Source organism: Lissotriton vulgaris, unplaced genomic scaffold (genome assembly GCF_964263255.1).
Source record: "Lissotriton vulgaris unplaced genomic scaffold, aLisVul1.2 SCAFFOLD_1765, whole genome shotgun sequence".
Taxonomy (NCBI): domain Eukaryota; kingdom Metazoa; phylum Chordata; class Amphibia; order Caudata; family Salamandridae; genus Lissotriton; species Lissotriton vulgaris.
The window spans coordinates 342,548-355,133 of NW_028243646.1; the positions used below are offsets into that span (position 1 = coordinate 342,548).

At 47.2% G+C, this 12,586-nt stretch overlaps 1 protein-coding gene across 1 annotated transcript in view; it reads right to left on the reverse strand.

Moving 5' to 3' along the window:
- Nucleotides 1–5,083: 5,083 nt before the first annotated feature.
- Nucleotides 5,084–12,586, reverse strand: part of LOC147668273 (voltage-gated delayed rectifier potassium channel KCNH4-like) — a 95,610-nt gene continuing 88,107 nt past the window's right edge. The window contains exons 10-11 of the mRNA XM_086948645.1: nt 9,148–9,224; nt 5,084–7,068 (exon numbers count right to left, since the gene is read on the reverse strand). Coding sequence (XP_086804771.1) covers nt 6,433–7,068; nt 9,148–9,224 — 713 coding nt within the window. The 3' untranslated portion in view covers nt 5,084–6,432. The remainder of the gene's footprint in view (nt 7,069–9,147; nt 9,225–12,586) is intronic.

Here is a 12,586-nt window from a genome sequence, read left to right on the forward strand (position 1 = left end):
AGGTGACTCGAGGTCGGGTCGCCGGCCCGTTTAGTGTACCCCCGGTCCAGAATTTTGTTTGTTCTCCCTTAGGGGTAGTCCCCAAGAAAGACCCTGGTGAGTTCCGACTGATTCATAATTTATCAGCTCCACGAGGTCTTTCCGTAAATGAGGCAATCGATCCAGAAGTGTGTTCGGTGCGGTACGCATCCTTCGATGAGGCCGTAGCCATTTTGAATCGCCTGGGGCCCGGGGCGCTGATGGCGAAGTCAGATATCGAGTCAGCGTTCCGATTGCTCCCGGTACACCCAGACGACCAGCGTCTCCTAGGTTTCAGGTTTCAGGGTTGTTATTACATGGATAGGTGTATGCCAATGGGGTGTTCTATATCCTGTGCTTATTTCGAGAAATTCAGTAGTTTTCTACAATGGGTCTTCACAAAGAGAACGGGTTTCCAAGATGTAATGCACTACCTTGATGATTTCCTGTTTCTTGGGGCAGCCGGGGGTCTTGAATGTGGCCGGGCCTTGGCCGAATTTTGTGTGTTGATGAAGCAGTTTGGTGTGCCATTGGCGCCGGGTAAAACAGTGGGTCCTACGACTTGCCTCGAGTTTCTGGGGATCGAGTTGGACTCCATTGAGGGATGTTTCCGTTTGCCAGCCGAGAAGGTGTTGAAGTTCAGGGCTGCGCTGCAAATGTGTATAAATGCTTCGAAAGTTACGCTGCAACAATTACAGCAGGTGGTGGGACAGTTGAATTTTGCCTTGAGGGTAATACCAATGGCCCGCCCCTTTTCCCGTTCAATTGCCCAAGCGATGGTCGGCCTTAAAGAAGCCCATCATCGCACGAGACTATCGGCTGAGATCCGCCAGGACATGCGTATTTGGTTAGCATTCTTGGCGGATTTCAATGGTAGAATCGTCTGGAATGAACCAGCCGTGTCTTCTGAAGAGCTGGGGCTATGGACAGATTCGGCAGGAAGCATAGGTTTTGGCGCCATCTTCGGCACGAAATGGTCGGCACAAAGATGGCCGACATGGTGGCATGAGAATGGTCTGACGAGTAATATTGCTTTCCTCGAACTGTTTCCCATCTTGGTGGCCTTGAGAGCATGGCCCGATGGGTTCAAAGATCACTCTGTCATATTTTGGTCTGACAATATGACCGTGGTCGAGTGCATCAATAGTCAGGCAGCACATTGTAAACTGATTTTAAGACTGCTTAAGGAAATTGTTTTACTGTGTATGCAATTGAACGTGCTATTCAGAGCAAAACACGTTCCAGGGGTGATGAATCAGGCGGCTGACGCACTGTCTCGTTTTCAAATGCAGGCTTTTTCGGGTTTCCTTCCCTCAGCGGACCCAGAGCCGGCACCCTTTCCCGAGGCTCTCTGGTCTCTCGGTGCCCCGAACTTCGTCACCTCGTGGGAGAGAGTCTAGCACCAAGGACGAGGAAGGCACATGAAGGGGCGTTTCGGGCCTATTTAGCCTTTTTGGGGAGTGATAAAGAGCGACTTTGGGGTCACGAGGAATGGGTAGTGAATTTCCTGATGTCCTTACGGAGGGCTGGGAAATCGGTGGCTACGGCCCAGAGGCATCGTGCTGCCATTTCCTTTGTTGCCAGAGCACACGCTATCCAGGACCCAACAGCGTCTTTCGTTGTACAGAAAGCGCTGCGTGGGTGGCAACGCCTTGAGGGTCGCAGAGTAGATGAAAGGCGCCCGATAGGTTTGGATAGATTGTCCCAGTTGTTGGCGACACTCCCTGCCACATGTTCATCTCAGTTTGAGGCGGTGCTGTTCCGAGCCGCTTTTACGCTAGCATTTCACGGAGCAATGCGGGTAAGCGAACTAGTTGCAAGGAACAAACTGGACGTGGCGGGGGGTTTGTGCCAAGAACACGTTCAGATCAGGGGAGAAACAATGACTGTCTCCTTTGTAAGGTCCAAGACTGACCAAGATGGGATGGGTGACTGCGTCATCATACGCAGGATTCCTGGGTCCTCCATATGTCCGGTAAAGTGTTTAGAGGATTACCTAGCACGAAGGGTGGCATCATGGGGGGGGACTTTGTTAAGACACGCGGACGCCACCCCACTGACGAAATTTCAGTTTCAGCGGGTGCTTGCGATGTCAATTGCCGCTGCGGGCTTTAACCCGGGCGAGTTTGGGACCCATTCCTTTCGGATAGGGGCTGCTACGGAAGCTACAGCCAGGGGTCTTAATGTTGAGCAAGTGAAACAAGTGGGGCGTTGGTCCTCCAATTGTTATAAGAGATACGTGCGGTTGCACATGTTGTGAAGCTGTAATAATGTACTCACGCTTCTTGTTTTTGTTTGATTTTCAGTTTCGCAAGCCTACGAGGCGGGGCGGACTATGCAGTCGACCCTACACCGGGCCAGCGGTCAGACATCACCGACTGTGAAAAAGGAGGTGTGGGTCGTGGGCCACTCATACGTGAGGCGTGCCGCAGACGTATTCAAAGCAGGTGACATGATTCACGTAGCTGGGGAATACGGGTACAGGATGTCCTTCTACGGAAGGGGCGGTCTCTGTATTGACCAGTTTCAATCATTTTTCGAGGGTTTGTTAGGGCGGACAAGGTCACCGCCGTCAATAGTTATAGTGCATGTTGGGAGCAATGATTTGGTCACCATCGGTAGACGACTACTCCTGGAGGCAATGCTTTCCACTGTAAGTTGGTTGGCGAGGAGAGTTCCGGGGTGCACGATTGCATGGTCCCATTTGATTCCACGAAGGGTGTGGCGGGGGGCTATCTCTATACCTGCTTTGAATCATTCTGTTAGAAAGCTTAACAATAAAGTGAGTAGGTTGTTCCGTTCCAGGACATTGCATTCTATTTCTCATAGCTGTATTAATGATGACAGTATGTATTCGGGGGATGGTGTGCATTTGTCTTGGGTGGGGAATGAGTCACTCTTAAGAGACTTCTTAGCATGGTTAAAATCTTTGGAACATGACCTTTAGGTAGGAGTTTTGTGGGGGGTCCGGATAGCCGGTCAACTATCCGGCCTGTGGCGGTAAGGTCATGATCGGTGAGCACTAATTGGAAGATCCCTATGAGTGGGCGTCACCCAACACGGATGGGAGCGCTCGGGGGAGGTGGCCTTTGGCCCCTCAACGGGGAGGCGGTCCCTTCTAAGGATGGGTCGCCGAAAGAAGAGGAAAGGCGGTCAAGGCCCCTTCCTGTGTAGGAGGGGTTACAGCCCCCTCCTAGGGAATTTCCCGGGGCCAGTGACATCTGCGACGGCAGATGCGGTAAGTTGTGTGGGGTTGGGGGGAGGTCTACGATACCTTCTAGATACCTCACACGAGTCTTCGAACGACCTTTAACTGGCGTCGAGTTGATAAGTGCCCCCGTCAAGTCAAGGGAAATTGGTAGTAGTTGCACGTGAGTACGCCTCAGTGCTGTCGCCCCTCCCAAGTGGGGGGGGTATGTCTGGTTAGGGATCTTGACACCGGTTACGACCTTGCCGTTGGCCCTTAAACGTTAGGATGTACAATTTCAATATTTCAAGTAAATGTTTTGTAGGATGTTAGTTCGGCTAGGAGAACCTCTGTATTAGAGAATCTGTTAAGGTTAGCCAAACATCGCAATGTGGTATGAAATTGTACATTAATGTTTAAATGTTTTAATTTTTTGTTTTAATAAATACGGCCGGGAGGGTCACTCCCTCCCACTTCCAAAAACTTCAAGAACTGTTTCCGGTTTCCCTCATTTGGGGATTGTGTTGAGAGGGGGTGGCGGGTATCTCAGCCATATGGAAAGGGGCGACCACTCGGTCCCCCCGAACGTATGGCAGAGTGCCTCGATCCCCCCGGGAAGCCATTTTGGGCGGGAGGCGCGTCTCGGCTGGTATGCCCGAAGCGGCGTAGCCGGGGCGCGCTTTTTTCCCGCCCTAGAGTGGGCTGGCCTAGACACTGACGCAGCCGGCCACGCCCTCGGGGCAGGCAGGGGCGGGTTTACGCCCGCCCTGAAGATGGATAAAAAGAGACGCAAGTCCAGAAGACATCCTCTTGTTCCTGTGCTCTGAAGCTGCACCTCCTCGCTGCACGTGAGCTCGAGACGGAACGAAGAGCCAATTTTGACCCACCCACCAGCCCCTGAGGACAGCTAGTTGTTTTAATAAAGTTGATCAGTTATTCTATTTCGTTTTCAGGTTGTTTTGGTGTTATGTTGATATTTAATGTGTAATAAAGATTGGTCTAATTTTACAAGTTTGTGATTAGAGAACTTCGGATTCAAGGTCCATTTATAAACAAGCGTTTTTCGGTCATAGTGGCCAATGTAGTTTCGTTTAGTTAGCATTTGTCGTATTTATTTCGGTCAGGCGGTAGGCGGTAAGGTCATGATCGGTGAGCACTAATTGGAAGATCCCTATGAGTGGGCGTCACCCAACACGGATGGGAGCGCTCGGGGGAGGTGGCCTTTGGCCCCTCAACGGGGAGGCGGTCCCTTCTAAGGATGGGTCGCCGAAAGAAGAGGAAAGGCGGTCAAGGCCCCTTCCTGTGTAGGAGGGGTTACAGCCCCCTCCTAGGGAATTTCCCGGGGCCAGTGACATCTGCGACGGCAGATGCGGTAAGTTGTGTGGGGTTGGGGGGAGGTCTACGATACCTTCTAGATACCTCACACGAGTCTTCGAACGACCTTTAACTGGCGTCGAGTTGATAAGTGCCCCCGTCAAGTCAAGGGAAATTGGTAGTAGTTGCACGTGAGTACGCCTCAGTGCTGTCGCCCCTCCCAAGTGGGGGGGGTATGTCTGGTTAGGGATCTTGACACCGGTTACGACCTTGCCGTTGGCCCTTAAACGTTAGGATGTACAATTTCAATATTTCAAGTAAATGTTTTGTAGGATGTTAGTTCGGCTAGGAGAACCTCTGTATTAGAGAATCTGTTAAGGTTAGCCAAACATCACAATGTGGTATGAAATTGTACATTAATGTTTAAATGTTTTAATTTTTTGTTTTAATAAATACGGCCGGGAGGGTCACTCCCTCCCACTTCCAAAAACTTCAAGAACTGTTTCCGGTTTCCCTCATTTGGGGATTGTGTTGAGAGGGGGTGGCGGGTATCTCAGCCATATGGTTCTGACAGTCCTCTATGCAGCGATTATCCTATAGGCAATGCTGTCGCCATCAGTGATTAGTGGTACTCCAAACATCCCTCAGACCCACAAAATGTTTTAATCTTAAGAAAATGACACATAAATTACGCCTCCAGCAATTTCACACTCAGTTGCTTGTGTTGGTGGGCTTTCCATAGCAGGTAGCACTCTCATAGCTTTCAGGATGGGATCATTCGGAGTGAAATATTCTCCTGCACTTGTCATAATCTAAACCTATGATGTACATAATTCGAATTTATTGCCTCCAGATCCAAGCAATGACAGCAATTAATTACCCAAAGTGACCACTCCTGCTATTACGTTATTACATGTTTATTCTGCTCGGTGGCCGTCGGGCTTGCTTTTGCTCTCAGCAAGTTGAGGTGTGGAGCTGGCATAGGGTGGCAGTGAGGCTTTTTTTTTTTTTTACTGCAGCGGCTTTTCACTGTTGCGGTGTGCGGGATCTACCCAAGCGGCACGCTGCCAACCCTTTGTTAGCACGCCTGTACCAGGAGTTACTGGCTGCAGAACAAGCATTCTGATTGGCTGACCAACCCCCAACCTTCAATCCGGGAGCCAATGATTGCTAGGGTATTCTAGACTCCTCCTTAATGTGGGATAAAGGAAACTCTGCCAAATTCATCCAGAACTTGAAAGATACTGCATGACATATTTGTTTAACAGACGACCCAAAACCTAAATATATTGTAGGAGTGTTGCCCAAATGTAAAGCCCAGTAACTAAAATATGACATACTATGCCAGGAAGTTATACCTGAGTATGTTTTGATCAGGCCAACCACACCCACATCCCAGGGCTTGCGCTAAGGACAACCAGTGATTGCTTTTCTAGTGAATTATGAGCATACAAAAACGTGTGCAATATTTCAAACGACCCAGCGTGCCTTTCTAAAATATATTCTGTAAATAACATTGAGAAATTCTATGGCAGTTGCAATTTCTGTACGTTTTTGGCTGAATTGTGGTGAATCCCCAGCGCTGCTTTGTAAAATCATTGGATGCAGCATTCTTCCGCAATCTAGAGAATTTCTGCGCATGACCAATATTTTACAAAAATCTTGCAATGAATAAGTGCACAATTACTTGAGCAGAATTCAAAAATGGCTGCTCCTGCCCTCAGGGAGGCCTCGGCAGAAATGGCTTACAGCTTACTCAGGGAGGAGATGGAGCTCACGGCGTCTTGAACCCGATGCCGGTAGTTTCTGTTTTGCAGTGAGCCTGAAGAAGACACAATTCTTGATCTTTAGACTCAACAGGTGATTGTGTGTGGACGCTGACGCTTCGTTGATGGAAGCGTTGGCGGAAGTTCTCAGGGCTGGTAGTGACCTTGAGAAGGCGAATGATTCTGAGGAGAGCAGCTAGGGAAAGACTGAACTGAGCTCCCAGATGCCAGAGGAGGTGATGCAGGACAGAACACTGAGGACCCTGAGATTGAATAACTTGAGTGTGCAGTCTGGGCTAAGTGTGGCGCGGACCCTGGCGGTTGCAGGTCGCCCCGCTCTACATCCGGAGCACCAGGGTACAGAGAGCCAGTCTGGGGCATAAACGCAGAGGATGAGGCGTGGTCAAGTTCCCCCCGGTCTGTGTGCGAGGTTTCTGTCTCATGGGTCCTCCGACACGCCATGGGCGAGCTGTGCGGGCAGTGCAACTCAGCTGGAATTGTGTCCACCATGAAAGCAGCGTGTCCCCCCGCTCCAGATGTTCTGAGATGCGCGGGGGTGGAGTCATGACCTGGAGGCATGGCAGATGGCACGGAGTAGGATCCATGCACTGGTGGTTGCTGCTGGTTCCTGCATTGTGGGGGTGGCGAAGAGACAATCTGGATGCCATATTGATAGGCAAACGCTGAGTTGTAGTGTTGGGTGGCGATCAGCGTCTGCAGTAGATGCATCATGAGCTGTAGCTCCTTGCTGAGCTGTACAACCTCGTGGTTCAAGTTGTTTATCTGGAAAGAAACAGACAAAGCATCTTTAGCATGTGCAGGTACAGGCTATTTTGGTATGTAATATTTGGCATTTGCAGGACAGCAATTTTGATAATTAGAAAAAAAAATCCTGTTTTTTCTTCAATATGTTACATTTATTTTCCGGACAGTGTAGGCTTGCCGCCTAGCACTCTGTAGACGCAGGCCCTTGTTACGAGTTGTCTTGAGTGGCATCTGTGTGAGGTGCACTGCCCTGGCAAATTCTGAATGGTCTGCTCGTCCTGCATCCGAAATTAAAAGGTGCGTGAATACTGTCCCAATTTGACAGGTAAAACGCACCTGTAAATTAACCGAACAGAGCAAAGCTCCAGCACATGGACTCATTTACGGGTTACCAGAGGACGCAGCTGTGACCCCTGGATTGTCTTTTGCTACCCCTGGCACTCCCTATGCAACCCCAGGCCTCAGAGGTGGCACATTCAGTGCCAGGAACACTGGGTCAGCTTTGTCTCCAATCTCTTTTTTTTCTGACCATTTTTTATTAAGGAAGCACTATGCTACACTCGCGGAGTTTGCGAAGTTTGCGCAACTTCGCACTATGCGAGCTGCACGTAGCACAGTGCGAACACGCGTAGTGCAGCGTAGCGTAGTGCAGCGCTCATTTTTTGCTTGTTCGCGGTCCTGAACGTCATGTTCGCGACCGTGAGCAAGCAAAATTACATCCCGGCGAGATTCTCAACGCGGGGAGGTAAGGTTTCTCATTGTGAGTGGTTGCGCATGCTCGCGACCGCTCTCAATGAGAAACTACCAGTTCGCGTTGAGAAAGCTGCAGCTCGAGTAATAATCTACTCGAGCAGCAGAAAACTACAGCTCGCACTGTGCAAGATGCCGTTTTCAATGATTGCACAGTGCCGGTGCTTGTCCGCACTGTGCAATCATTGAAAACACATCTTGCACAGTGCGAACATGCTACTACGCAGCTCACGTAGTGCTACGTGAAGTTCGCGTAGTGCGAAGTGCACTTCGCGTAGCTTCGCGTAGCGCTACTTCACGAACTACGCCCACCCTTAGTATTGATGAATACATGAAATATATAATTCACTATTAGGGTAATAAAAATGGAGTACAATAAGCTGGAATATGCCCTTCCATGGCAGCTGAAGTAAGTAAAAAAGGCTTCTAAATATGTTGTGCGTGTGCTTGAGGATGAGAGCGTGTTTATGTGTGAGAGTGTATATGTGTGTGAATTTGTGTAGGTATTTATGAGTGAGTAAAAGTTGAGGTCAAAGGACGTGTGATGTCATTTCTGTTACCCCTGGCATTTCGGTGAATTGACGTCCATGGGCCAGAGGTGGCTCAACTTGACCCTCTCCCGACCCCCACTAAAACAGTGGTGGTTAATCATTGAGCACTCTCCCCAGCAGCCTGGAAGCATGCAATACCTTCACACCCCTTGCCAGCCGCAAATCAACCCACTGTGGCACCCCCTCATATTTACCACCTACAGAAAGCAGTATTATTCACCACTGCATTGAGTGTGAGCAAGTTCTGTAACACAGGAGCGGCAAAGTTTCGGTTGGCCAAGATGCCCCTTTTCCTCTCTCAAAAATTCAAATGTATGTGCATCTGCATGTAATGTTTATGCCGCGCTGTGCACGAGTTTAAAAGACAGGTATCAGCAGAAGCAGAAGCAGAGGCAATTCTATAGATCCATAGTGTGAACCAGTAAAGATCATGAGCATCATGTTTCAGGGTCACTCGCTATAATGCGGTAAGAACATTAGATTTTATCTGTGCACTGTAGTAATAAATGTCTAAATCTGTGTTTATTACTGCAATTTCTTTGCATGGCATACATTTAGAAAACCCACATTTTAGCGAAAGGCAAAACAAAATGTAAAAATATAGCTTTTGCTGATTTCTGAGTTTATTTGGTCTTTGTGTAAGACTATTAAGTAAATTGTGAAAATAATGTTTAGGTGCTCGTAAGCCTTCATAACTTTTCCCAGCGTGATCTCTGTTAATGTCACCGCAGGAGCCTGCCCGGCGCTGCTCTTACACCGTTTACCTGTGATAGATAACACTCGTACACATGTTTACCTCTTGATTTAATCTGCAGATGTTTTGCTTTATCTCTTCGGCCTCGGCAACCAAGGTTGGATTAAATTGGGTAGAGCCTGGAAAGAAAAAAAAACTCATAGACGTAAAAGCTTCTGGAAACAAGGTCAGTTTGCAGGATAGAGAATGCATAAATAGATATTGCAGGATTTGGGACAGTGGAGAGGATTTCCAGTCTTTGCATATTTCAAGGCAGAGGGTGTAAAAATAGAAGGCAGCGGGGTGGGGAGAACAGATCAGGGCTGGGTGCACTGGGATGTCCGCTTCTTGAGACACAGGAAGTAATACAGGTTGGGAATGAGGTGTGTCCTAGATACTATGCTGCTACAAATAAGAGTGGATATAATAGTGTCTCTTATAGCAACAGAAAGTAAATGTGATGGTGCAGTGCATATAGTGCCCAGCCGACATGGCACACACCTGGTGTGCAGTTAAGTTGTGCAATGCTGTGAGGGGCCTTTAGCTGTTTCTAACAATTTGGACTTCATTATGATGTCAGTCGGAAAGTAAACCGACTGATTCCTTGTCGGAATCGGTTCAGACCAACTCGCATTCTGTGAGTGCGCACGACCTATTACTATGCTTCCGAACACCATTTGGAAAGTCTTCCATTACTTCAATGGGAGCCTGTGTTCCCACCAACAACACAGGCTCCCATTGAAAAAAGCAGTTGTTGCGAAAAACCTTGCAACCTGTGGCGAGCACCCCATGGGGCCTGCCACATTGTGATTGGTTTTACAGGGGGTCCCTTGGGTACCTCCTCAGCCCCAAACCGGAGGCCTCAGGATGAAGGGGGGCCTGCCATGGGCCCCCAAAGTCAGTTTCCGACAGCATTTTTGTGCCGGTCAGACTGATTCGGAAAGGCTGTTGAAGTCTGACTTCGTAATCCGTCAGTCAGAAACACGGTCCGTAGAGGTGTACGATTTGGTTTCGACTGACTCAGATTCTCCGAATGCCAGTCGTAACCAATTCGGACTGACCAAACAGTTTCCTTTCCAACCACGACCCTCGTAATCAGTTGGTCAGAAATGTTTCAAACTGAGTTAGAAACATAGGTTCCTCCACGGTTTAGGAAAATCCGACTGCCGTTCAGAGGCTTATCTGACCGACATTGTAATGAGCCCCTTACTTCTAATGGAGGAAGAGACCATGCCATTAAATGAACGTTGCAGAGGTATATTACAGTCAGGCAGCAGGTTAAACAAATTACATCAACGTTTCGACTTCTGTTGTTCAAAATACACAGTCATCATCAGGACAGGATGAGTCAATCTGTTGGCAACCCTGGGAAAAAAGGGGGCAAGCACCTGTAAGTCAGTTAAACAAATGTTAAAATGAGAACCTAATAAGGGTGTAGTGAGTGCAAGTCCTATACTTATGTCTTGCAGGATTTCTTTTTCCCAGAAAATATTATCTAGAATGGTTTAGCCTTAATTTGAGAATTTAAGAACCATGACTGATCATCAATTTTCATTTATATTTCTTGATGGATCCCTCATCAAGCCTCCATAGAAAGTGTTACCATACTAGCTAGATGGTAAGAACAAATGCTGTCGACTGCCAGACTAACATGCCGTCATTCTTGAATTTTTAGGCTTGAAAACATTGCTTTCAGAGTCTTGCAGTTTTACTTTAGGTCGAGCCTGGGCAGCGCATGCACAGCTCTGCAACATGCTGTATTGGAGTATGGAATAGAAGCCCCACCCACACTCCGCCAACATTTGTCATTGGCTTGTGTCATCTTCCGTCGTAAATGCTGGCTTCTGATTAGTTAATAGGCTTGTTAGTACCTCCTTAGTACCGCCTTTCATTTCAAACCTTCCATGAGGACTGACCGTTTTACTACACTTGTTACACAGTAAGTCTTTTTCAGTCTGTAAGCACTATTTTCTTTAATGAGTATCTCATAATGCAGGCAAAAGTTGTTTTGCTGCAACATTCAGCGCGGCAGTGCAGGCTTTCCCTTTCCAAGCAGCCGGCGGCCGCTTCTTTGAATAGGTGTCGAATTTACAAGAGTATGAGCTATTGGCATTGTAAAATGACAATGCCTTTCATATATGTGTTAATTAGAACATCAGATAAGTAAAAGGCAGTGGCATTTACAATGCGAATAGCCTAAACTCTCGCAAATGCGAGACCTATTGCATTGCAAATGCTTGTTTAACATTGAAAACATGGGGTCAACAATTCCCGTATGACATTGACTGTAGACCAGGGATGAAAGGGCCACAGACGCGTAGGGCCGCTGGTCTGCTACGGAGAAAATAATAGTAGTAACTTTATTTGGGTAGGTTCTTATCTTAATGGGGGGCATAAAGCTGTTGTAACAGGGGGCTCAGCACTAAGGGTTTGATTCAGAAGGTGTCAGGTACACAAAAAAGGAACTTTGGATAATACATTTTTGCATAACAATTGAGAGAATTAGGGATGGTGGAATGTACGCTTCAAATCTATCACCAGGTGACCACTAGTGCACAACAAAATACCCGAAAAAATGTGAAACACGTTAAAGTGGTGTATTTACATGTGAAAAAAATCTGCTATTTTGGTGAAATTGCTACTTTGCAAGTTTAGGGTCGGGATTATGGGTGTTTCATGGGTGCTTCATCACCAGGCACCCTGTAAAAGTGAGTGAGCATCCCACATACTTGGAGATTTGTAGGTATTGACATACCGCCCACCCTTTCATGTCTGGTTACTGCCTTTTACCATGGAGAGTAAAAAAGTTACTTGTGCTAATGCCCTTTAATCCACCATTTACACACAAGTAATTTTACAGCGTGTGCATTCTGCACATTAGATAACTTCAGGGAATAGGACCCGTGTTGTATATCTTCTGAAGTGCTCCTGGGATTATTGGTGAAATCCTGGCAAGTCACAAATGTAATCTAGACATGGGAGTAATCCTTTGGGAGCAGATTTCTGACTTCACAATTTAGGGATTTGCGAATATGGCTCTAAACGTTTTTAGCCTATGAAAAAGAGACACGTTTACAGAGGTGGAAAAGAATAGGTTGCATGTCATGTGTTCCAAGCAACTTCTTACTGCATTTTTAGATATCATGTATTTCCAATTGTTGTCTTTTGTTTATTTGTTATTTCTACCCATTTCACCTTGTTTTTTCGCTGTTGTCTCACTTATTTTTGTCACAGGTTATTCATTTTATTCGTTTTCTCTAGTTATTGGCATGTCTTTTTTGCTGGGATTTCTTAGTCCCCTGACATAAGAAGTATTGTGTATTTGCTTACAAACCACATACCTGTTTTATATTCTCTCATTTAATTTTCTCTTCATGGTATTTTTTTCTAGACTATTTCTCTCATGACTGTCAGTTCCCCATTTTCCTCCTTTGGTGCTTCCTAAAATGAGTTTTCTGTATCTTCTTCCTCTTTTCCACAGTTTGTTGTACCTTGAATTCTT